Source organism: Ranitomeya variabilis, chromosome 4, assembly GCF_051348905.1.
Source record: "Ranitomeya variabilis isolate aRanVar5 chromosome 4, aRanVar5.hap1, whole genome shotgun sequence".
Lineage (NCBI taxonomy): Eukaryota > Metazoa > Chordata > Amphibia > Anura > Dendrobatidae > Ranitomeya > Ranitomeya variabilis.
The window spans coordinates 643,236,513-643,263,325 of NC_135235.1; the positions used below are offsets into that span (position 1 = coordinate 643,236,513).

At 44.7% G+C, this 26,813-nt stretch overlaps 2 protein-coding genes across 2 annotated transcripts in view; both read left to right on the top strand.

Moving 5' to 3' along the window:
- The window catches only part of LOC143767341 (uncharacterized), an 855,449-nt gene that overhangs the window by 472,572 nt on the left and 356,064 nt on the right, over window positions 1-26,813 (top strand). The gene's annotated exons all lie outside the window — the stretch shown is intronic.
- LOC143767393 (uncharacterized) overlaps window positions 1,380-26,813 on the top strand; it is a 32,976-nt gene continuing 7,542 nt past the window's right edge. Inside the window, exon 1 of the mRNA XM_077255699.1 lies at window positions 1,380-4,679. Coding sequence (XP_077111814.1) covers window positions 2,874-4,310 — 1,437 coding nt within the window. The 5' untranslated portion in view covers window positions 1,380-2,873 and the 3' untranslated portion in view covers window positions 4,311-4,679. The remainder of the gene's footprint in view (window positions 4,680-26,813) is intronic.

The following is a 26,813-nucleotide window of genomic DNA, read 5'->3' on the forward strand; positions in this document are numbered from 1 at the left end:
GGCAGTGGACACTCAAAGAGGAGTGACTCCACTGAGAAATCGGTGAAAAAGTCAGGCCGCTCTGCACCAAAAGCTGATCGTACAACCCGGCAGACGGTATTTAACCTTACTCCTGGGTAAATGTGTAGCTGGCTTTATGGGGGCTAATGGTAGTTTCTCCTACTTCTATCTTATAGGGTAAGCGGACGGAGAAATCTAGGCACAAGCAGTGTGCGATGTGTAATGAGCCCCTGCCGGACTCCTATATTAAAAGATTATGTCAGAGTTGCATAGATTACACCTTGCAGCAGGAGAGTTCGGTCAGGATGAAGGAGATTCGTCTCATGATAAGGGAAGAACTTCAGTCCTTGGGAAGTAGTCCAGCGGTGAATGTGGGAAAAAGAACCAGGAAGGCGCCTTCTCCTGCAGCAGACACGTCAGCAGAAAGTGGGGAGGTCAGCTCAGACGTTTCTCAAAGATCGGGCTCCTCGGATGACGAGGATTACGTCTGTTTCCCTACAGACGGTGTAAATAATCTGATTAAGTCAGTGAGGGGTACTATGGGGGTATCAGAGTCTAAAGAACCTCAGACACCTCAGGACGCTATGTTTGCTGGTCTTTCGCAAAAGAAGGGCCATGTATTTCCAGTGAATCAGGCCATCAAGGACCTGGTTAAACGGGAATGGAATAAAGGGCAAAAAGGGTTTGTGCCAGTCTCATGTAAAAGGCGGTACCCCTTCGATGATGAGGACTTGACCACTTGGTCCAAAGTACCTAAAGTGGATGCGGCTGTGGCATCCACCTCCCGCCGTTCCTCCCTGCCAGTCGAGGATGCAGGTTCATTATCAGATCCTATGGACAGGAAATCTGACACAATACTTAAAAAGTCATGGGAGGCCTGTGTAACTGCCTTTAAACCTGCAATTGCAGCCACATCTACTAGCAGGTCTATGCTAGTTTGGCTTGACCAGCTGGACCAAAACATTAAGGCCGGAGTATCCAGGGAAAAATTGCGCTCCGCTATTCCTTTAATTAAGGGGGCTGCGGCATTTATTTCTGATGCCTCTATTGACTCACTCCGTCTAGCGGCCAGAACGGCCAGTCTTACTAACACGGCTCGTAGAGCCTTATGGCTAAAAAACTGGAAAGGAGATGCCCAGTCCAGGTCCAAATTGTGTGCCATACCCTGTCAGGGTGAGTACCTCTTCGGAACAGTATTAGATGAAATACTCACTAAGGCGGGTGAAAGGAAGAAGGGGTTCCCTAATCCCTTTATTCCTTCTTACAGAAGGGCGTTCAGGAAGCCACCATTCGGCAAGAAGGGAGGCTTTAAAGACCGGTGGAATAATAATAAAGAATTTAAACAAAAAGGGAATTTGTTCAATAAACGTCCCTTTAAGCCAGCGGATAAATTCCGTTGACCCGGTTCTGCCAGTGGGAGCTAGACTTCTACAGTTTGCAGAGCAATGGAAGGAAATAACGGTCAATCCGTGGGCCATCAATTTAGTTTCTTCAGGCCTCGTTTTAGACTTCATCCAAACACCTCCGGATTCCTTCCTTCTTACATCCTTAAAATCTAGGCCTCAGCAGGAGGCCCTGGAAACGGAAATTAAATCCCTCATATCCAAACACGTATTAATAAAAGTGCCACCATCCCAGATAGGGAAGGGCTTCTACTCCCCCCTATTTCTAATTTCTAAGCCCGACGGCTCTTTTAGAACCATAATCAATTTGAAAAAATTAAATTCCTTTATAAAACCCAGAACATTTAAAATGGAATCTATTCGTTCAGCTATTAAAAATTTGTTTCCAAATTGTTACATGGTAGTATTGGATCTTAAGGATGCTTACTACCATCTCCCCATTCACCAGTTACACCAACAATTTCTCCGGGTAGCAGTGGTTATAGATGGGCAGGTCTGTCACCTACAATACCGGGCTATGCCATTTGGTTTATCCATGGCTCCAAGGGTTTTTACCAAGTTACTATCAGAGGTAATGTCCTTCCTACGAGTAAGGGACACACTAGTAATTCCGTATCTGGATGACCTGTTGATTGTAGGTAGAGATTCCCTACAGTGTGAGAAAAGGTTGGGGGAAGTAGTTTTTTCTTTGCAAAAACTGGGCTGGATTATAAACTGGGAAAAATCCAGGCTCCAGCCTGTGACATGTCAGAAATTTCTGGGGCTCCTATTGGACTCAGTTAACCAGATATGTAGGCTTCCTGATGAGAAAAAGACCACCATAATACATAAAGTGAGTATAGCCATCAGTAAGCGTAGTATGTCATTGAGGAATGCCATGTCTTTATTAGGTTCCCTGACTTCCTGTCTTCCCGCTGTCCAATGGGCGCAATTCCACACTAGACAGCTACAAAAATTTGTATTACAAGAGGACATTAGGAGGGAAGGAAAGCTGGATGACACAGTCGTTCTAACGTCAGATGTAATACACTCCTTTGCATGGTGGTTAGATTGGGGCAATCTATCTAAAGGAGTTTTATGGGTTATCACTTCATCCACTAATGTTACCACGGATGCTAGTCCCGATGGCTGGGGGGCACACTTTCAGGATCAGGTAGCCCAGGGTCTCTGGTCTTATGCAGAGCTTGAAAATTCCTCTAATGTAAAAGAGCTGAAAGCTATATTTTATTCCCTACTCCACTTTCTCCCTCAGCTGAGAGGCTCTCACACAAGAGTCTTCTCCGACAACACAACCGCAGTGGCCTATCTGAACCGTCAAGGAGGTACTCGGTCAGAAAATCTTATGGGAGTTGCTTCGGACATCATGGAGCTAGCCGAAGGTCACCTACTATCCTTGTCGGCAGTACATATCAGAGGCATAGACAACCTTCGTGCAGACTTCCTCAGCCGCCACACTCTGCATCAGGGGGAATGGATGCTCAACAGGGAAGTGTTCAGGTTGATAACAGCCAAATGGGGTGTACCCCAGATAGACTTGTTCTCCACACGAGCAAACCGTCAGGTGAGGATGTTCGCCTCTCTATGCAGAGAGGACAATCCGGACATATTCGATGCCCTCCATATAACATGGGCATTCGACCTAGCCTATGCATTCCCTCCATGGAATCTACTGCCGGTGGTCATAAGAAAGATAAGGGAAGAAGGGGCAAGAGTTCTACTGATAGCCACATTCTGGCCCAAGAGGCCATGGTTTTCGTGGCTCAGAGCGATGTCAATTTCAGACCCCTGGATTCTGCCTCAGACCAAAGACCTTCTATCTCAGGGGCCGTTCCTACATCCTCAAGTAAAAGGAATGAACTTGACTGTCTGGAATTTGAGAGGCAATTACTAGAGCTTAGAGGGTTCTCAAGGGGGTTAATAAATACCCTCATGAGGAGTAGAAAGCCTTCCACTACCAGTATTTATGTTAGGATTTGGAAGAAATTTCTTGAATTCCATACTGCACAACTCTCTTCGGAAGTTCCTATATTCTCAATATTAGAATTTCTACAGAAGGGTCTGGACTTGGGACTCTCGGTTAGCACATTAAAGGTCCAAATTTCGGCTCTAGGAGCTCTGTTTAATTCTGATGTTGCAGGCAATAGATGGATATCTAGGTTTATTTCCGCTTGCGAGAGATCAAAACCTATTAAGGTACCACAGATTCCACAGTGGGATCTGACGTTAGTCCTGGATGCATTGACACAAAGCCCTTTTGAGCCTCTTCAGACAGCCTCTTTGAAGCATGTCTCATTAAAGACGATATTACTAGTGGCATTAGTATCTGCCAGAAGGGTGAGTGATCTCCATGCCTTATCAGTAGATCCTCCATTCCTGTCAGTGACTTCTGACAGAATAGTTTTAAAGACAGATCCATGTTATCTCCCTAAGGTAGCCACTAGTTTTCATAGGTCTCAGGAGATCTTGTTACCTACCTTTTATGAGAACCACTCGACTCCAGAAGAAGCTAGGCTTCATACCCTAGACGTTAAAAGAGCTATTCTAACCTATATAGAAAGAACTAAGGACTGGAGGGAGAGTAGGGCTCTCTTTGTGTCTTTCCAGGGGAAAAACAAGGGATCCAGAGTCACAAAGTGCACACTGTCGCGCTGGATCCGGGATGCTATAATCTTGGCGTACAGATCTAAGGGAAGAGATCCTCCTCTGCATATCGGAGCACACTCCACTAGGGCTGTATCGACTTCCTGGGCAGAAAGAGCGAACGTGCCAATACACCTTATATGTAAGGCTGCAACTTGGTCTTCGCCTAATACCTTCTATAAGCACTATAGACTAGACCTATCTGCTGCTTCTGATCTAACCTTTGGGGTATCGGTTCTCGGCTCAGTTAACCCACCCAATCTATAATCTCTGTAAATCTCTCAGTGGGTGCTGTCGTGGCGAATAGAAAATATCGGATTACGTACCGGTAATGCTCTTTTATAGAGCCCACGACAGCACCCATTCGATTCCCTCCCTTTTCTTTATTTAGTTACACGTGGTGTCTTATAGGGAGATGTATATAATAGAGTAAGATGATATGAAGTTGTAAATATGTATATATAACTAAACCTGTTAAACTAAAAAACCTGGCGGCGGTTCCTCCTTATTCTCTGTAAAACAACTGAGGAGCGAGGGGGGGCCGCCCCTTTTATCTCTCTGTAGGTTTCCTGTTCCCAGGGGCGGATCCCCTCTCTCAGTGGGTGCTGTCGTGGGCTCTATAAAAGAGCATTACCGGTACGTAATCCGATATTTCTGGATGGCTTAAAAGGTTATTCCAAAAACATAAATTATAACCTGTGATCACTTTGGTTATGACAGGTGGACTCTGAGTGATCCTGATTATAGGGCACTGCAGCCCCTTCTTGAGTAGAGTAGATGTGCGCATATTCAACCTCCTTTCAATTTACTGTCTATGGGACTGCTGGAAATAGCCAAGCATTGTTCTCAGCAGGCCCCTAGATGATGAATGGCTTGTAGGACAAGCATTCACTCTATTCAGGATGTGGCTGCACAACTCCATTCCCAGGATCACTTTGAATCTCGGCAATCAACATTTTATGTCTTATTTTGTTTCTTCGTGATCCAGACGTTCTCCAAGTGACTTTAGACTTTTCCCAACCAAAAGTTTATTGCTCAGCTACCTGAAAAAAGTTTCAATGTCATTGTCAAAGACCGATGAAATAAGCCATTGCTTCAGCTTCATTTTTTTCATTACTGTTTTTGGTGCAGTAATAAACCCGTTTGTTTTACCAGTAACTCAACTGCATGAGTGTTGTGAATTAGACCTTTTGGCTCCCTCTTGTGGTCACTAGTGATATGACACTTTGATATTCCTTCCCTTGCTTGGTATCCACCTGGCCTCGTTAGTCCAGGGGTGTCGCTATTTGAACTTCCTGGATTTTCAGTCTGGTGCCTGGCATCGTTGTAATCAGATCCTTCTGTTTGCTCCTATCTGCTGGTCCTGGTTCTTTGCAAAATTAAGCTAAGTCCTGCTTTCTTGTTTTTTGGTTATTTTCTGTGCTCTTATTTTTGTCCAGCTTGTACTAAATGTGATTCCTTATATTGCTGGAAGCTCTAGGGGGCGGATGTTCTCCCCCCATGCCGTTAGACGGTTCGGGGGTTCTTGAATATTCCGCGTGGAGTTTTTGTGAGGGTTTTTGCTGGCCATATAAGTCATCTTCCTATATTCTGCTATTAGTTAGCGGGCCTCTCTTTGCTAAAACCTAGTTCATTTCTTGCGTTTGTCTTTTCTTCTTACCTCACCGTTATTATTTGTTGGGGGCTTGTATCCAACCTTTTGGGGTATTTCCTCTGGAGGCAAGAAAGGTCTTTCTTTTCCCTGCTAGGGTTAGTTAGTTCTCCGGCTGGCGCGAGACGTCTAGAATCAACGTAGGTACGTTCCCCGGCTGCTGTTATTTGTGTGCTAGGTTCAGGTATATGGTCAGCCCAGTTACCACTGCCCTATGAGCTGGGTTTTATGTTTGCAGACTTCGCTATTGTCTCAGAGACCCCCTGCCATTGGGGTCATAACAGTATGCCAGGCCATAAGTGAATATTTAATGCATTGCAGAAGTGGGATTATAAGAAAGGAAATTCTGAGTTTTTTTTTTTTTTTTCTTTCTTTCCTCCCCTTTATCTCAGAGTGGCTGGAGCCTTGCTGCAGACATGAATGTCCAGACCTTGATTACTAGTGTGGATCAGCTTGCTGCTCGTGTGCAGAGTATTCAAGATTTTGTTACTAGCAGTCCTATGTCAGAACCTAAAATACCTATTCCGGAATTGTTCTCTGGAGACCGATTTAAATTTAGAAATTTCAGGAATAATTGTAAATTGTTTCTATCTCTGAGACCTCGTTCGTCTGGAGACTCAGCTCAGCAAGTAAAAATTGTTATCTCTTTCTTACGGGGCGACCCTCAGGATTGGGCCTTCTCGTTAGCGCCAGGCGATCCGGCTTTGGCAGATGTTGATGCGTTTTTTTTGGCGCTTGGGTTGCTATACGAAGAGCCCAATCTTGAAATTCAGGCAGAAAAAGCTTTGCTGGCTATCTCTCAGGGCCAGGATGAAGCTGAAGTTTATTGCCAAACATTTCGGAAATGGTCCGTGCTTACTCAGTGGAATGAGTGTGCTCTGGCCGCAAATTTCAGAAATGGCCTTTCTGAAGCCATTAAGAATGTGATGGTGGGTTTCTCCGTTCCTACAAGTCTGAATGATTCCATGGCGTTGGCTATTCAAATTGACCGGCGTTTAAGGGAGCGCAAAGTCGCTAATCCTCTGGTGGTGTTGTCTGAACAGACACCTGAGTTAATGCAATGTGATAGGGTTCAGACTAGAATTGAACGGAAAAATCATAGACGTCAGAATGGGTTGTGTTTCTACTGTGGTGATTCTACACATGTTATATCAGCATGCTCTAAACGCTTAACAAAGGTGGTTAGTCCGGTCGCCATTGGTAATTTGCAACCTAAATTTATTTTGTCTGTGACTTTAATTTGCTCATTGTCTTCCTATCCTGTTATGGCATTTGTGGATTCAGGTGCTGCCCTGAGTCTTATGGATCTGTCGTTTGCCAAGCGCTGTGGTTTTGTTCTGGAGCCTTTGGTTAATCCTATTCCTCTGAGAGGTATTGATGCTACGCCAATGGCGGAGAATAAGCCGCAGTTTTGGACACAGGTGACCATGTGCATGTCTCCTGATCATCGAGAGGTGATTCGTTTTCTTGTTTTGCATAAAATGCATGATTTGGTCGTTTTGGGTCTGCCATGGTTACAAACTCACAATCCAGTTTTGGATTGGAAGGCTATGTCTGTGTCAAGTTGGGGCTGTCAGGGAATTCATTGCGATTCCCCGCCAGTGTCTATTGCTTCCTCTACTCCTTCGGATGTTCCTGAGTATTTGTCTGATTATCAGGATGTATTCAGCGAGTCCAGGTCCAGTGCTCTTCCTCCTCATAGGGACTGTGACTGCGCTATAGATTTGATTCCAGGTAGTAAGTTTCCTAAGGGAAGATTATTTAATCTGTCTGTACCTGAGCATACCGCAATGCGTTCGTATATTAAGGAATCTCTGGAGAAGGGACATATTCGTCCATCCTCTTCCCCTCTTGGTGCGGGATTTTTCTTTGTGGCCAAGAAGGACGGATCTTTGAGACCTTGTATAGACTATCGACTTCTGAATAAAATCACTGTTAAATTTCAGTATCCTTTGCCTCTGTTGTCGGACTTGTTTGCCCGGATTAAGGGTGCCAAGTGGTTCACCAAGATTGACCTTCGTGGTGCGTACAACCTTGTGCGCATTAAGCAGGGAGATGAATGGAAAACTGCATTTAATACGCCCGAAGGTCATTTTGAGTACTTGGTGATGCCTTTTGGGCTCTCTAATGCTCCTTCAGTGTTTCAGTCCTTTATGCATGACATCTTCCGGAAGTATCTGGATAAATTTATGATTGTTTATCTGGATGATATTCTGTTTTTTTCTGATGATTGGGACTCTGTTGTGAAATTGGATTTTGGGCTCCCCCGGTGGCCACTGGTGGAATTGTACTTGTGTGCATCATCCCCTCTGTTCACCTGTTCCCATCAGGATGTGGGAGTCGCTATTTAACCTTGCTCCTCTGTCACTTCCATGCCGGTCAACATTGTAATCAGAAGCCTTTCTGTGCATGTTCCTGCTACCAGACAACTTCCAGCTAAGTCGGACTTTTGTCCTTGTTTGTTTTTTGCATTTTGTTCCAGTTCACAGCTGCAGTTTCGTTTCTGTGTCTGGAAAGCTCTTGTGATCTGAAATTGCCACTCTGATGTTATGAGTTAATACTAGAGTCTTAAAGTAATTTCAGGATGGTGTATTGATAGGGTTTTCAGCTGACCATGAAAGTACCCTTTCTGTCTTCCAGCTATCTAGTAAGCGGACCTCGATTTTGCTAAACCTATTTTCATACTACGTTTGTCATTTTCATCTTAAATCACCGCCAATATATGTGGGGGCCTCTGTCTGCCTTTCGGGGAAATTTCTCTAGAGGTGAGCCAGGACTATATTTTCCTCTGCCAGGATTAGTTAGTCCTCCGGCCGGCGCTGGGCGTCTAGGGATAAAACGCAGGCTACGCTACCCGGCTACTGTTAGTTGTGCGGCAGGTTTAGTTCATGGTCAGTTTAAGTTTCCATCCTTCCAAGAGCTAGTTCCTATGTATGCTGGGCTATGTTCTCTTGCCATTGAGAACCATAACAGTTTGACCGGCCCTAAAGGGTTAAATTAATTGGCAGAGAAAGGAGAGAAAAAAGAAGTCTGCTGAAAATTTTTTTTTTTTTTTTTTTTTTCCTTCAGTTCTGAGTGTGCTTTCAATTGAATCACTTGCAAGTCTGCCTATATTGCAGCCTTCCTCTCTCTCTCTCCTTCTAATCCTGGAATGGCTCTGTGTTCACCTGTTTAAAATGGATATTCAGAGTTTAGCTGCAGGTTTGAATAATCTCACCACGAAAGTTCAAAATTTACAAGATTTTGTTGTTCATGTTCCTATATCTGAACCTAGAATTCCTTTGCCTGAATTTTTCTCGGGGAATAGATCTTGCTTTTAAAATTTCAAAAATAATTGCAAGTTGTTTTTGTCCCTGAAATCTCGCTCTGCTGGAGATCCTGCTCAGCAGGTCAGGATTGTGATTTCCTTGCTCCGGGGCGACCCTCAAGATTGGGCTTTTGCATTGGCTCCAGGGGATCCTGCGTTGCTCAATGTGGATGCGTTTTTTCTGGCCTTGGGGTTGCTTTATGAGGAACCTCATTTAGAGCTTCAGGCGGAAAAAGCCTTGATGTCCCTATCTCAGGGGCAAGATGAAGTTGAAATATACTGCCAAAAATTCCGTAAATGGTCTGTGCTTACTCAGTGGAATGAGTGCGCCCTGGCGGCGAATTTCAGAGAGGGTCTCTCTGATGCCGTTAAGGATGTTATGGTGGGGTTCCCTGTGCCTGCGGGTCTGAATGAGTCCATGACAATGGCTATCCAGATCGATAGACGTCTGCGGGAGCGCAAACCTGTGCACCATTTGGCGGTGTCTACTGAGAAGACGCCAGAGAATATGCAATGTGATAGAATTCTGTCCAGAAGCGAACGGCAGAATTTTAGACGAAAAAATGGGTTGTGCTTTTATTGTGGTGATTCAACTCATGTTATATCAGCATGCTCTAAGCGTACTAAGAAGCTTGATAAGTCAGTTTCAATTGGCACTTTTCAGTCTAAGTTTATTCTATCTGTGACCCTGATTTGTTCTTTATCATCTATTACCACGGATGCCTATGTCGACTCTGGCGCCGCTTTGAGTCTTATGGATTGGTCCTTTGCCAAACGCTGTGGGTATGATTTAGAGCCTCTTGAAACTCCTATACCTCTGAAGGGGATTGACTCCACCCCATTGGCTAGTAATAAACCACAATACTGGACACAAGTAACTATGCGAATTAATCCGGATCATCAGGAGATTATTCGCTTTCTTGTGCTGTATAATCTACATGATGTGTTGGTGCTTGGATTGCCATGGCTGCAATCTCATAACCCAGTCCTCGACTGGAACGCTATGTCTGTGTTAAGCTGGGGATGTAAGGGGATGCATGGGGACGTACCTTTGGTTTCCATTTCGTCATCTATTCCCTCTGAGATTCCTGAATTCTTGTCTGACTATCGTGACGTTTTTGAAGAACCTAAGCTTGGTTCATTACCTCCGCACCGGGAGTGCGATTGTGCCATAGATTTGATTCCGGGTAGTAAATACCCTAAGGGTCCTTCTGGTGGCCTTCCCTGTCACGAGATGTACGAGGCTTTGTGCAGTCTTGTGACGTTTGTGCTCGGGCCAAGCCTTGTTGTTCTCAGGCTAGTGGATTGTTGTTGCCCTTGCCTATCCCGAAGAGGCCTTGGACGCACATCTCGATGGATTTTATTTCGGATCTTCCTGTTTCTCAGAAGATGTCTGTCATCTGGGTGGTGTGTGACCGTTTCTCTAAGATGGTCCATTTGGTTCCCCTGCCTAAGTTGCCTTCTTCTTCCGAGTTGGTTCCTCTGTTTTTTCAAAATGTGGTTCGTTTGCATGGTATTCCGGAGAATATCGTTTCTGACAGAGGAACCCAATTCGTGTCTAGATTTTGGCGGGCATTCTGTGCTAGGATGGGCATAGATTTGTCTTTCTCGTCTGCTTTCCATCCTCAGACTAATGGCCAGACCGAGCGGACGAATCAGACTTTGGAGACATATTTGAGGTGTTTTGTGTCTGCAGATCAGGATGATTGGGTTGCTTTTTTGCCTTTAGCGGAGTTTGCCCTCAATAATCGGGCCAGCTCTGCCACCTTGGTGTCTCCTTTTTTCTGTAATTCGGGGTTTCATCCTCGATTTTCCTCCGGTCAGGTGGAATCTTCGGATTGTCCTGGAGTGGATGCTGTGGTGGAGAGGTTGCATCAGATTTGGGGGCAGGTGGTGGACAATTTGAAGTTGTCCCAGGAGAAGACTCAGCTTTTTGCCAACCGCCGGCGTCGGGTTGGTCCTCGGCTTTGTGTCGGGGACTTGGTGTGGTTGTCTTCTCGTTTTGTCCCTATGAGGGTTTCTTCTCCTAAGTTTAAGCCTCGGTTCATCGGCCCGTACAAGATATTGGAGATTCTTAACCCTGTGTCCTTCCGTTTGGACCTCCCTGCATCTTTTTCTATTCATAATGTTTTTCATCGGTCATTGTTGCGCAGGTATGAGGTACCGGTTGTGCCTTCCGTTGAGCCTCCTGCTCCGGTGTTGGTTGAGGGCGAGTTGGAGTACGTTGTGGAAAAAATCTTGGACTCCCGTGTTTCCAGACGGAAACTCCAGTATCTGGTCAAATGGAAGGGATACGGTCAGGAGGATAATTCTTGGGTGACTGCCTCTGATGTTCATGCCTCCGATCTGGTCCGTGCCTTTCATAGGGCTCATCCTGATCGCCCTGGTGGTTCTGGTGAGGGTTCGGTGCCCCCTCCTTGAGGGGGGGGTACTGTTGTGAAATTGGATTTTGGGCTCCCCCGGTGGCCACTGGTGGAATTGTACTTGTGTGCATCATCCCCTCTGTTCACCTGTTCCCATCAGGATGTGGGAGTCGCTATTTAACCTTGCTCCTCTGTCACTTCCATGCCGGTCAACATTGTAATCAGAAGCCTTTCTGTGCATGTTCCTGCTACCAGACAACTTCCAGCTAAGTCGGACTTTTGTCCTTGTTTGTTTTTTGCATTTTGTTCCAGTTCACAGCTGCAGTTTCGTTTCTGTGTCTGGAAAGCTCTTGTGATCTGAAATTGCCACTCTGATGTTATGAGTTAATACTAGAGTCTTAAAGTAATTTCAGGATGGTGTATTGATAGGGTTTTCAGCTGACCATGAAAGTACCCTTTCTGTCTTCCAGCTATCTAGTAAGCGGACCTCGATTTTGCTAAACCTATTTTCATACTACGTTTGTCATTTTCATCTTAAATCACCGCCAATATATGTGGGGGCCTCTGTCTGCCTTTCGGGGAAATTTCTCTAGAGGTGAGCCAGGACTATATTTTCCTCTGCCAGGATTAGTTAGTCCTCCGGCCGGCGCTGGGCGTCTAGGGATAAAACGCAGGCTACGCTACCCGGCTACTGTTAGTTGTGCGGCAGGTTTAGTTCATGGTCAGTTTAAGTTTCCATCCTTCCAAGAGCTAGTTCCTATGTATGCTGGGCTATGTTCTCTTGCCATTGAGAACCATAACAGGACTCCCATGTAAGGCAGGTCAGGATGGTGTTTCAGGTTTTGCGTGAGAATGCTTTGTTTATTAAGGGCTCAAAGTGTCTCTTTGGTGTGCAGAAGGTTCCCTTTTTGGGTTTTATCTTCTCCCCTTCTGCTGTGGAGATGGACCCAGTCAAGGTCCGAGCTATTCATGATTGGACTCAGCCCACGTCGGTTAAGAGTCTTCAGAAGTTCTTGGGTTTTGCTAACTTCTACCGTCGTTTTATCGCTAATTTTTCTAGCGTTGTTAAACCTTTGACGGATATGACCAAGAAAGGTTCTGATGTTGCTAACTGGGCTCCTGCAGCCGTGGAGGCTTTTCAGGAGCTGAAGCGCCGGTTTACTTCGGCGCCTGTTTTGTGTCAGCCTGATGTCTCGCTTCCCTTTCAGGTTGAAGTGGATGCTTCTGAGATCGGTGCAGGGGCCGTTTTGTCGCAGAGAAGCCGTGGTTGCTCAGTAATGAGACCATGTGCTTTTTTTTCTAGGAAATTTTCGCCTGCTGAGCGGAATTATGATGTTGGCAATCGGGAGTTGTTGGCCATGAAGTGGGCATTTGAGGAGTGGCGTCATTGGCTCGAGGGTGCTAAGCATCGTGTGGTGGTTTTGACTGATCACAAAAATCTGATGTATCTCGAGTCTGCTAAACGCCTGAATCCTAGACAGGCCCGTTGGTAATTATTTTTCTCCCGTTTTGACTTCGTGGTCTCGTACCTGCCTGGTTCAAAGAATGTTAAGGCTGATGCTCTTTCAAGGAGCTTTGTGCCTGACTCTCCTGGAGTCGCAGAACCAGTTGGTATTCTTAAAGAGGGAGTTATTTTGTCAGCCATTTCTCCTGATTTGCGACGCGTGTTGCAGAGATTTCAGGCTGATAGACCTGACTCTTGTCCACCTGACAGATTGTTTGTTCCTGATAAATGGACCAGTAGAGTCATTTCCGAGGTTCACTCCTCGGTGTTGTCAGGGCATCCGGGTATTTTTGGCACCAGAGATTTGGTGGCTAGGTCCTTTTGGTGGCCTTCCTTGTCACGGGATGTGCGGTCATTTGTGCAGTCCTGTGGGACTTGTGCTCGGGCTAAGCCTTGCTGTTCTCGTGCCAGCGGGTTGCTTTTGCCCTTGCCTGTCCCGAAGAGGCCTTGGACACACATTTCCATGGATTTCATTTCGGATCTTCCAGTGTCTCGGGGCATGTCTGTCATCTGGGTGGTATGTGATCGCTTTTCCAAGATGGTCCATTTGGTGCCCTTGCCTAAGCTGCCTTCCTCTTCTGATCTGGTTCCGTTATTCTTTCAGAATGTGGTTCGTTTGCACGGCATTCCTGAGAATATCGTGTCTGACAGAGGATCCCAGTTTGTTTCCAGGTTCTGGCGATCCTTTTGTGCTAAGATGGGCATTGATTTGTCGTTTTCATCTGCCTTTCATCCTCAGACTAATGGCCAAACTGAGCAAACAAATCAGACTCTAGAGGCTTATTTGAGATGTTTTGTTTCTGCAGATCAGGATGATTGGGTGACATTCTTGCCGTTGGCTGAGTTTGCCCTTAATAATCGGGCTAGTTCCGCTACCTTGGTTTCGCCATTTTTCTGCAACTCTGGTTTCCATCCTCGTTTTTCCTCGGGACATGTGGAGCCGTCTGACTGTCCTGGGGTGGATTCTGTGGTGGATAGGTTGCAGCGGATTTGGGATCATGTGGTGGACAACTTGAAGTTGTCACAGGAGAAGGCTCAGCGTTTTGCCAACCGCCGCCGCGGTGTGGGTCCCCGACTTCGCGTTGGGGATTTGTTGTGGCTGTCTTCTCGCTTTGTTCCTATGAAGGTCTCCTCTCCTAAATTTAACCCCTTCCCGACATGTGACGGGATAGTACGTCACATGTCGGGACCCCCGCTTTGATGTGCGCTCCGGCGGTGAGCGCACATCAAAGTCGCGACATGTCAGCTGTTTTTTACAGCTGACATGTGCGCGTAATAGCGGCGGGTGAAATCGCGATCACCCGCCGCTATTAACTAGTTAAATGCCGCTGTCAAACTCAGACAGCGGCATTTAACTACCGCATCCGGCCGTGCGGCCGGATATGAGCGCATCGCCGACCCCCGTCACATGATCGGGGGTCGGCGATGTGTCAGGAAGGTAACCATAGAGGTCCTGGAGACCTCTATGGTTACTGATCGCCGGTGGCTGTGAGCGCCCCCCTGTGGTCGGCGCTCACAGCACACCTGCATTTTAGCTACATAACAGCGATCTGATGATCGCTGTTATGTAGCAGAGCCGATCGGGCTGTGCCTGCTTCTAGCCTCCCATGGAGGCTATAGAAGCATGGTAAAAGTTAAAAAAAAAGTAAAAAAAAATTTGAAAAAAATAAAAAAAATATAAAAGTTTAAATCACCCCCCTTTCGCCCCAATCAAAATAAATCAATAAAAAAAAAACCCAACCTACACATATTTGGTATCGCCGCGTTCAGAATCGCCCGATCTATCAATAAAAAAAAAGCATTAACCTGATCGCTAAACGGCGTAATGAAAAAAAAAATCGAAACGCCAGATTTACGTTTTTTTGGTCGCCACGACATTGCATTAAAATGCAATAACGGGCGATCAAAAGAACGTATCTGCACCAAAATGCTATCATTAAAAATGCCAGCTCGGCACGCAAAAAATAAGCCCTCACCCGACCCCAGATCACGAAAAATGGAGACGCTACGGGTATCGGAAAATGGCGCAATTTTATTTATTTATTTTTTTGCAAAGTTTGGAATTTTTTTTCACCACTTAGGTAAAAAAGAACCTAGTCATGTTAGGTGTCTATGAACTCGTACTGACCTGGAGAATCATAATGGTAGGTCAGTTTTAGCATTTAGTGAACCTAGCAAAATAGGCAAGCAAAAAACAAGTGTGGGATTGCACTTTTTTTGCAATTTCACTGCACTTGGAATTTTTTTCCCGTTTTCTAGTACACGACATGGTAAAACCAATGATGTCGTTCAAAAGTACAACTCGTCCCGCAAAAAATAAGCCCTCACATGGCCAAATTGACAGAAAAATAAAAAAGTTATGGCTCTGGGAAGGAGGGGAGCGAAAAACAAAAACGGAAAAACGGAAAAAGCTCCGGGGGTGAAGGGGTTAAGCCTCGCTTCATCGGTCCTTATAAGATTTTGGAAATTCTTAATCCAGTGTCCTTTCGCTTGGAACTTCCTGTGTCGTTTGCCATTCACAACGTGTTCCATAGGTCTTTGTTGCGGCGGTACGTTGTGCCTGTGGTTCCTTCTGTTGAGCCTCCTGCTCCGGTGTTGGTTGGAGGCGAGTTGGAGTACGTGGTGGAAAAGATCTTGGATTCTCGTCTCTCCAGGCGGAGGCTTCAGTATCTGGTCAAGTGGAAGGGCTATGGTCAGGAGGATAATTCCTGGGTGGTCGCCTCTGATGTGCATGTGGCCGATTTGGTTCGTGCCTTTCACGCTGCTCATCCTGATCGCCCTGGTGGTCTTGGTGAGGGTTCGGTGACCCCTCCTTAAGGGGGGGGGGGTACTGTTGTGAATTAGACCTTTTGGCTCCCTCTTGTGGTCACTAGTGATATGACACTTTGATACTCCTTCCCTTGCTTGGTATCCACCTGGCCTCGTTAGTCCAGGGGTGTCGCTATTTGAACTTCCTGGATTTTCAGTCTGGTGCCTGGCATCGTTGTAATCAGATCCTTCTGTTTGCTCCTATCTGCTGGTCCTGGTTCTTTGCAAAATTAAGCTAAGTCCTGCTTTCTTGTTTTTTGGTTATTTTCTGTGCTCTTATTTTTGTCCAGCTTGTACTAAATGTGATTCCTTATATTGCTGGAAGCTCTAGGGGGCGGATGTTCTCCCCCCGTGCCGTTAGACGGTTCGGGGGTTCTTGAATATTCCGCGTGGAGTTTTTGTGAGGGTTTTTGCTGACCATATAAGTCATCTTCCTATATTCTGCTATTAGTTAGCGGGCCTCTCTTTGCTAAAACCTAGTTCATTTCTTGCGTTTGTCTTTTCTTCTTACCTCACCGTTATTATTTGTTGGGGGCTTGTATCCAACCTTTTGGGGTATTTCCTCTGGAGGCAAGAAAGGTCTTTCTTTTCCCTGCTAGGGTTAGTTAGTTCTCCGGCTGGCGCGAGACGTCTAGAATCAACGTAGGTACGTTCCCCGGCTGCTGTTATTTGTGTGCTAGGTTCAGGTATATGATCAGCCCAGTTACCACTGCCCTATGAGCTGGGTTTTATGTTTGCAGACTTCGCTATTGTCTCAGAGACCCCCTGCCATTGGGGTCATAACACATGAGGACGGCAAACAGAAAAAGCACACAGTTGAATTATTTCACAAGATAATCAAATGCTATTTTTATTAATATTCAACAACATAATGAAAAAGAATAATAGAGATTAAAACAGATGCCTTGGATGTGAGGGACGCGGCATTGACACCACACTGCGTGTAAGTTTGACCTTAAATCCTTAAGGTACCTTCACACTGACCAACTTTGCAACGATAACGATAGCGATTCGTGACGTTGCAGCGTCCTGGATAGCGATATCGTTGTGTTTGACACGCAGCAGCGATCTGGATCCTGCTGTGATATCGCTGGTCGTTGCTGAAAGTCCAGAACTTTATTTGGTCGTCAGATCGGCGTGTTTGACAGCAAAAGCAACGATGCCAGCAATGTTTTACAATGGTAACCAGGGTAAATATCGGGTTACTAAGTGCAGGGCCGCGCTTAGTAACCCGATATTTACCCTGGTTACCATTGTAAAAGTAAAAAAAAAACAGTACATACTCACCTTCTGATGTCTGTCACGTCCCCCGGCGTCCGCGCTGCTGCTCAGAGCTTCCTGCACTGTGTCACCGCCGGCCGGCCGTAAAGCAAAGCACAGCGGTGACGTCACCGCTCTGCCTAAGGGCCGGCGCTTACACAGTGCAGGGAAGCGAACGCCGGAGGACGTAAGTATGTAGTGTTTGTTTTTTTTTACATTTACACTGGTAACCAGGGTAAACATCGGGTTACTAAGCGCGGCCCTGCGCTTAGTAACCCGATGTTTACCCTGGTTACCCGGGGACTTCGTCATCGTTAGTCGATGGAGAGCTGTCTGTATGACAGCTCTCCAGCGACCACACAATGACGAAACAGCGACGCTGCAGCGATCGGCATCGTTGTCTATATCGCTGCAGTGTCGCTTAATGTGACGGTACCTTTAGTCTACATGCATGTCCTTTTATTTTTTTGGACTGTCATATTACCCTTAGAATGCTATTTGGCATAGCACTGTCCTTACACTAGTGGAAACTCCACTATAGTGTCAGGACTCTGAACATTTTTTACCTTTTGTGCATTACTGCCCTTTTCCAAGATGGTGTCTTTGGTCTCATGTGCACTGTGTCTTCCTGCTATAAAACTCCACCCCAGCCTTCAGTCTGTGCTAGAGAATTCTGCCTTGCATCCAGCTCCTGACCTCTGATTACTCCCTGGCTATACACCTGCTCCTGTGAACCTGTGTGGTGATCCTGCTACTCTGCTCTGAGTTCCTGCTGCATACACCAGTTCCAGTAATCCTCCTTCATCTGCTGCTCCTGTTTACTTCATCTGCATTTGCTGGACATGTAAGCTGCTGCTGCAATAACCTGAGACTATTAACCAGGCCTCCCTGGTTGAGCTAAGATATGATTTGAACTGCCTTATAAGCATATCTATCTGTGTTTGGACTAAGACAAGGATTTATTTGTGTCAAGTTTCCTCAAGAATAACTGTGCTTCATAGACTTTCTGCTTGATTGCGTTTCCCTCTGAAGTTTCCTATAGACTGCTAAGCTGCTTTTATTATTTGCACCAAGTGTTGTGGACTTGAGTTTCTCTCTGCACCTGTTTGAATCACCGTGTGATAATATAGACTTTACCACTTATAAAACTGTCCTGTAGTTGTCTTGTTCCACGCAAAGAGTCTCCTGAGTTATCCCCTATAATTATTGCATTAAGCTTTATTTAGAAGGTGGACCTTGCACTAATATGTCTTGGACCTCTATAGCCAACCTATCTACCTCAGCACAGTTACTTTTTTTTATCACAAAATCCTCTCTAAGGAAAATTTGTCATAAGGACATGCACTTTTACTTGATTTGATAAAATTATACTCTTATTTATTATACACTGTCATACTTTGTTTAAAGGTGTTTCTAGCCTCCAGCATCCCTCACATCTGAGGCATCTGTTTTTATCTCTATTATTCTTTTTCATTATTTTGTTGTATATTAATAAAAATTGCCTTTGATTATCTTGTGAAATAATTCAACGGTGTGCTTTTTTTGTTTTCCGTTCTCATGCAGTTGAGTTACTGGTAAAACAGATGGATTTATTAGATTATTGTTTAGCATAGTATAACTTTTGCGGATCATAATTTTGATATAATTATTTTTTGTGCAGCCCCAAAAAATTAACCAAGTTTTTATTTCTGGCTCCCAACAAAAATTTCACTAAAGGGTCAAGGATAAAATAATAATAAATCATTGCTTTTTCATGAGCCATGCCACGACTGACAGTCTGCCCTAACGGTCAAATTCATGGTAGGCTGCACTTTCCAAGCACACATTCGCCCACATATTTTGCATATTTTAATAAATTTTTCTTTTTCTTACATTGAGCTACATCAGAACATAAGATTTCCCACAGGAGCTGAAGTTCAAAACTACATCTCCATGGATTTGGAGTTAGCAAGGAGATGTCTGTTTTGCACATGCCTATTTTAATAAAGAGCTGTGAGCCCATTACTGGACTCCAGCAGATGAGAAGAACTGCCCACTCTGCATGTAAAAATCAAGCCTTAGGTCACATCCACACGTTCAGTATTGCGTCAGTATTTTCCATCAGTGTTTGTTAAGCTAAAATCAGGAGTGGCACAATCACAGGGAAAGTATAATAGAAACATCCAAATCAAAAAACAAACAGAGGGCTGCCGCGCTAAAAACACATGTAAACACATAAACATATAGCGGTGCCCACCTTCTCGTATCTGTGTCCACCCATGTCTGCACAATCAGAAGTGTAGGAGCGGCACTACTTGGTGTGTGCCCGAAGTGGCTGGTATTGCGGATGGCTGAGCTGGGCACGCAGGTGGGGAGCGTCCTCCCTTTGCACCCCAGGTGGCTCCCGGATTACCCACTGCAACAGCCGGCGGTACGCCTTGGCTGAACGCGCCGCCGTGTAGCAGCGTGGTGTGTAGGGGGCGTGGTTTAGCGGTGACGTCACCTGTCCGTAGAAAACGGACATGTACAGGGGCCAATGACCGACGCATTTCGAGGGAACCGTCCCTCTTTCTCAAGGTGGTTGTCCCTGTACTACCGCTGAACCTTTATACCCCCATACTTTCCCTGCTGGTATGCCGGTATACCTAATTGGCTAACGAATGGCATTATTCACGCTTCTAGCCAGGCTACCTAGGTGAATTGTACACTGTCATTAAACAATATATATACACTGCACAAGTATTAAAAAAGGGGGAATGTCTCTGTTAAAACATGTCCTGTTACTGCATAGGAGGCGAATTATTTCTCCAGTTTCCCAAAGACCGATGCTCAAATACATACCCTAAAGGGATCACTGCTCCTTGTCCAAGAAATTGTATATGCAAAAAATCCCACAAATAACACAACTAATGCAACCCCCCCTATTGACCATATTAAAATTCTAAATTTATTATTCACAAAAAAATATAAAATATGTATAAAATTATGTATAAATGTATAAATACCCAACCCTATATAAAAATTCTTCATAAATTGTTTTTTTTTATTATTATTTAACAACAATAATGTTAAAAACATGTACTTTCTGTACGTTCTTTGTATATTATTTACATTATGTACTTACATAAATCCTACATATACACCCATACTAAAATATGATCCCCCTCAGACAACCTACCAGTACATTGAAATCCTGGTACCACCTAAGGATACATTAGTTGTTGTATACTTGTTGTATTATAATAGAAACATGTCACCACTTCTGTATTTTTCAAATACTGAACGTGGCCTTACTATGGTTTGTCATGCATGAGCAAATCAGTCCTAGACTTGCTTTCTGCCGGGCTCCAGAGCACTTCCCTTGTGTGTTAACACTGCAAAGTCTTAAAGTGGTTTAAAACAGAGGGGAAAGGGTGCTGTCTCTGCAATTGTTTCATTAGCATAAGGGTACAAACATGGGGGGGCGCTCAGAAAGTTAGCAGAGCATGAGGAGTAGCGAGGTAAAGAAGGTAAATCAAGCAGGAGATGGGCAGGACTTAGAAAGGGGCTGTGGTTAATTTGTACATCTCCAGCTTAGCACTAGAATGGAGTCTCAGGCACAGATACATATGGCCTGCCACAGTCGTCCCAGTTTCCAAGGATCGGCTGTGTAAAAAAGAAAACGGATAAGTATTCCAATATGGGCGATGTGCTGTACTAGTTTACTGTTTGCAGTGTGATTGTTAGGTGTCATCCATTGTATCAGTGAAATATGCAGGTTGTCCTACAGCGAAAAAGAGAAATGAAATGCTGAATGGATGTGTGAACCTAGCCTAATATGTAGTATTACATCAGTGTGGTATATAAAGCCATATTTAGGCTAGTTTCACACTAGCGTTTGTCCGGGCTGTGGAGGAATGGAGACGTCCTCCGTGAAGCCCCGCCCACTGCCCCCCTCTTCGTTCAGCTCTGCCTACGGCTGCATGCGGCGTGCGCACCCTATCTTTAACATTTGGTACGCAGGCCATGCAACTGTATGCGGATGCCGCTGCATGCGTCGTTTTGACGGTGCGACGACCTACGCTGAACGCAACATTTTGCATTTTCGTGCAGATGCCGCACCGTCAAAACGACACATGCGGCAGCATCCGCATACAGCGGCATGGCCTGCGTACCCAATGTTAAAGATAGGGTGCACACGCCGCATGCAGCCGTAGGCGGAGCTGAACGAAGAGGCGCGGCAGTGGGCGGGGCTTTACGGAGGAAGTCCGCAGCCCTCCGCAGCCCGGATAAATGCTAGTGTGAAACTAGCCTGTGTTATTGTTTACATGGCTAATATTTCCAGAGTATTTATGCACTTTATTGGTCCAACTCAATGTTCATGAACCTCTTCTATCTTCGCTCCTCATCTCATAAGCGGTTCTGCAATATGAGATAACAGGTCATATAATATGTATGAATGATTGATATGTAAAGAGATATAACTCGGGGTACTATTGTTTTATTGTGAAATCACCCCTTAAAATGCCTTGCGTTAAAGTTTTAGAGACTTGCATTGGTATTCTGTCCCTATCCACAGATTCTTAAGCTCTCCTAAACAAGAAACCTGATCATTCAGCCGGGAAGCTTTCTCTATCCAACTCCCATTTTCAGGAGTGCTCAGCTGGCCAAGCATTCTCATTTTCTGTGTGTCGGAAACTTATCTCTTAGAGAACAAAAGAATCTGCAGTCCAATATCAAACATGCTGAATCCTGACCTCCACCAACTTTAGGCTGCTATCAAACTAGCAGTATTTGGTCAGTATTTTACATCAGTATTTGTAAGCCAAAACCAGGAGTGGGTGATAAATGCAGAAGTGGTGCATATGTTTCTGTTATACTTTTCCTCTATTTGTTCCACTCCTGGTTTTGGCTTACAAATACTGATGTAAAATACTGACCAAATACTGCTAGTGTGACGGCAGCCTTAAGGCCCCGTCACACATAGCGACGCTACAGCGATCCCGACAACGATACGACCTGTCAGGGATCGTTGCTGCGTCGCTATGTGGTCGCTGGTGAGATGTCAAACAGTGAGATCTTCCCAACGATCGCTGCTGCGATCTCACTGTTTGACATCTCACCAGCGACCTGTAGCGACCTGTACAACGATCTCACATGGGAGCTATTATGACGATTCAGTGTCTGAGTCGTCAACGAGGTCGTTGGTAAGGTGTCAAACACAGCGATGTGTGCTACCCAGCGGGACCTCAACGATCAAAAAACGGTCCAGGCCGTTCCGACACGACCAGCGATCTCACAGCAGGGGCCTGATCGCTGGTACGTGTCACACATAGCGAGATCGCTACTGAAGTCGCTGTTGCGTCACAAAACTTGTGACTCAGCAGCGATCTCGCTAGCGATCTCGCTATGTGTGATGGGGGCTTTAGACTGTTGACCAAACCTGATGATAGCCTAATGTTTATGTGGATCTTCAGTAGGCCACCCACAGTAGAAGGTGATATTGGCTTTTGTTTCTTAATTGGTGGTTATCTATTAGATTTATTCAACAGATATTGGATGATATCCTCCTCCTCCTTTCTGGTCTCTTCTACATTCCTACATGGCATACTGTATATACTTGGTCAGGATTATTAGATAAAGTGTGTGGTCGATCTTATTATTTTATAGAATGCACTTCTTACAGTGCATAGTAGTTGCAATAGGTTTACAACCATTTTTCATATTTGCTGTGATCTCTATAGTTTACTTTTTGTGATGATGGTAAGTAAAACAAAACTTGAAAAAGCAAATTTGAGCCATTTGTTTGAGACATGAGTGGTAAATGTTATATGTTGGCTGGTCAGGTTTGTGAGCCCGTGCTGCTTTTTAGTCCCAGACTTCACGGGTCCTGGATTGGTTATTTCCGTTTCTTCTTCATTGGTCATACTGTCTAGGCCCTAATGTTTTCCATTGCTTATTCAGTTTATGCACAAACATCAATCGCGATGCAATGCATCAAAAAGAAACATTTTTTTTAACCACTGCTTGCTAAAAAGCCATGGCTACTTCCGTATACAATATATGTGTATAAACACCAGCATGACAGGCATCTACTCTGAAAAAGAAGACTTTTTTGGACCACTTACCAGGACACGTTTGAAATGGACAACGACAAACTGGAAGCTGTTAAGGACTTAAACCTACTCTGATCAACGATCACTCAAGATGTAGCGATGTTACCGAAAGTCAATAGGAAAATAGCTATGGGGAAATCAACAATGAAGTAACTGGCGAAGGTCTTGAAATCAAGGAAGATTTCACTGGCGACGAAGACACAGCTTGTATATAGTCTGGTCCTTCCTGTAACATATGGATGCGAAACCTGGATGATAAAGAAACAAGACTGAAGACAAATCAACGTCTTCATAATGTGGTGCTAGAGAAGGATGTTATCAATATCATGCATGGCAAGAAGAACAAACAAATCAATTTTGGAACAGATCAAGCCAGACATGTCACTCGAGGCAAGGATCACCATGTTACGACTTGCCTAATTTGGACACATAATACAAAGAGAGTAATTACTGGAGAAGGGCAACATGGTTGGAAGAATAGAAGGAACAAGGCATAGAGGAAGACCAGCAACCTGATGGCTTGAGACACTCAAGGTATGAAAAAAGGATATGTGGAACTGTCAGCGTTTCATCGGTGAACAAATAGGAATCCACTCCAATCGATATAAAAAGAGAATTTGGCACTCCACATAATGATGCAAACAAGTTTTATCTAATATATAAAGCTGAATGTGTGTGTGTGTATGTGTGTATGACCGGAATTGGCACCTGCACCGTCGCAGCTACAGCCACAAAATTTTGCACAGTCAAACGTCTGGACCCGAGAGCGTCATAGGCTATGTTGTGAGGCGAAATTTTAACCCCATGCGTTCCAATTCACGAAACAATTTTGCCCCTATCTACATAATGGGGAAAAAGTGAAAGGAGAAGTGTTGGAGGCAAATTGACAGCTGCCAGATGTGAACAAGGGGGACTTAAAAAATGAGAGTGATGGCGCCAAAGAGTATATACCATACAGTTGCTAAGGTGGGGCCCTGACATGGGATACTCACCACACACGGGGATATGAACACACACACAAAATGCGCCACACACTACCACGTGCTTGAACACATATACCACCCTCAGCGCACATTTCACCACACATACACCAACCTCGCCACATAAAAGTCAAAACACAAAAGTCGCCTCTCAAAACTCGCCACGCGCAAAATTCGCCACATGCAAAACTAGGCTCACGCAAAACTCGCCACACGTGCAAAACTCACCTCATGGAAAACTCGCGACACGCAAAACTTGCACATGCGGAAAAATTGCCACATGCACAAAAGTTGCAACACACAAAACTTGCACATACTCAAAACGCACCAAACATAACTCGTCACGCGCAAAACTCGCCATGCGCAAAACCTGCTGCACACAACTTGCTACACTAACCTGTCACATGCAATCGACACACAAAAAGTTGCTACACGCATGTTGCCACACAAAACTCATCTCACAAAAGTCGCTACATGCATGTCGCCACACGCAACTCAACATACACAACTTGACACATGAAACTCGCCCTAAAACACACACAGTCTGGTATTATCCTTCAAAAATAAAAATCTGATTAATAAGCAGACAAACTACAAGAGCAACAAATGTACGATATAGGAAATACGACAGCTGTCAGTCACATGACCTATCTATTATGTGTATGTGTGAGCTAATATATACTGCAAGGGGGGAGGGCTTCCTGTTGGCTTTGATATATCAGGCTGCCAATAGCAACCAATCACAGCTCAGCTTCTATTTTGCTACAATTAATTAATCTGAGCTCTGATTGGTTAATATAGGCAACAAAGGACATTCTCAGTATAACAAAGCTTGTGTGAGGTAATAAAATGTCAGTTAGGGTGTGTTCGTGGAAAGGCTGATATCAGTCACATTACCTCTATGTGAGAGGATATAGAAACTGCGATTTACAGACTATTTTTACACAATAATGCCTCATAAGAAAAGGAATTCCATGGCACGAGTGTCAGCTGATGCAAAAAGAAAAGCTGTATTATGGGCCAATGTAAAATGTGAAGACCGAGAAACAAGGCTGACACACATGAGAACAGCAGCTGCTTCCTCAAGAGCCAATAAACTTTCTGAGCAGAAGGAAGCAAGGCTTGCAGACAAGAGAACAAGAGCTGCTTCCTCAAGGGCCAATGACATTTCTGAGGAGGGAAGCGAGGCTGGCAGACATGAAAACAAGAGCTGCTTCCTCAAGAGCCAATAAACTTTCTGAGCAGAAGGAAGCAAGGCTTGCAGACAAGAGAACAAGAGCTGCTTCCTCAAGGGCCAATGAAATTTCTGAGGAGAGGGAAGCGAGGCTTGCAGACATGAAAACAAGAGCTGCTTCCTCAAGAGCTAATGAACTTTCTGAGGAGAGGGAAGCGAGACTTGCAGACATGAAAACAAGAGCTGCTTCCTCAAGGGCCAATGAACTTTCTGAGGAGAGGGAAGCGAGGCTTGCAGACAAGAGAACAAGAACTGCTTCCTCAAGAGCCAATGAACTTCCTGAGGAGAGGGAAGCGAGGCTTGCAGATAAGAGAAGAAGAGCTGCTTCCTCAAGAGCCAATGAACTTTCTGAGGTGAGGGAAGCGAGGCTTGCAGATAAGAGAAGAAGAGCTGCTTCCTCAAGGGCTAATGAGTCATCTCAGCAGAGAGAAGGCCGACTTGCCACTAAGAGAATTGCTATTTCTTCCACCAGGGCACAGGAAATGGTTGGAGATTTGAAACATGCTGCCTTTTGTTACCAGTCAGACATAAACTATCAGGATAATCCTAAAGTTCAGATAGGAAAAATGGATGTGGTCTGCATGTACTGCAGTGCCCTAAAATGGAAAGATGAACCGCCAGGTTTATGCTGTGCAAATGGAAAGATAAAACGTCCACCTCTCCTGTCTCCACCAGATCCTCTAAAGTCTCTGATGACAGGTACCAGTACAATATTAAAGCATTTCTTGGACAACATCAGGAACTACAACTCCTGCTTCCAAATTACATCATTTGGTGCAACAAAAGAAATGTTTACTACAGGATTTATGCCAACATTTAAAGTTCAAGGACAGGTTTACCACTCAATTGGCTCACTGCTTCCATTACAAGGAGAAGAACCTCAATTTCTTCAACTCTTCTTCATGGGAAATGCAGAAGAAGAGGCTCCTCGGAGATGCTCTTTAATTCCTAACACTCACCTTGATATTGTCACTATTTTGCAGCAGTTCTTTCACTCCAACAATCCATATGTTCAACTTTTCAAGACTGCACTTAAATGCATGCCAAATGACGATTACAAAGTTGTCATTCGAGCTGACAAAACACCACAAGTGAACATCAGCGACGTTTCAATGCTCCCACATTTGATGAGGTAGCCATCTTGATTGTAGGTAATGATTTTCAAAGCCGTGACATTGTGCTTCAGAAAAGGAACAATAGTTTGCAACGAGTAGCAGAAACTCACAGGTCCTATGATGCACTGCAATATCCAATCATCTTTTGGCAGGGATAGGATGGCTATCGCTTTGGAATACTTCAGACAGATCCTACAACAGGCAACCCTTCAGGAAAAAGAGTCTACCATGGACTTCTTTGCATATAGGATCATGACAAGATTTGCAGAGGAAAATCACATCTTGAAATGCAAACACCTCTTCCACCAATTTATTGTTGACATGTATGCAAAGATTTTTCGGCATGTTATGCGGGCTCTATTAGGAGCTAATGGGAGTGTTTGGCATTCACAGGGATGTATAATGTGCTTTTAAATTTAACCCTTTTTGCTACCAGCATACAGATAGGCTTTAAATTTATTTCTACTGCTGAGA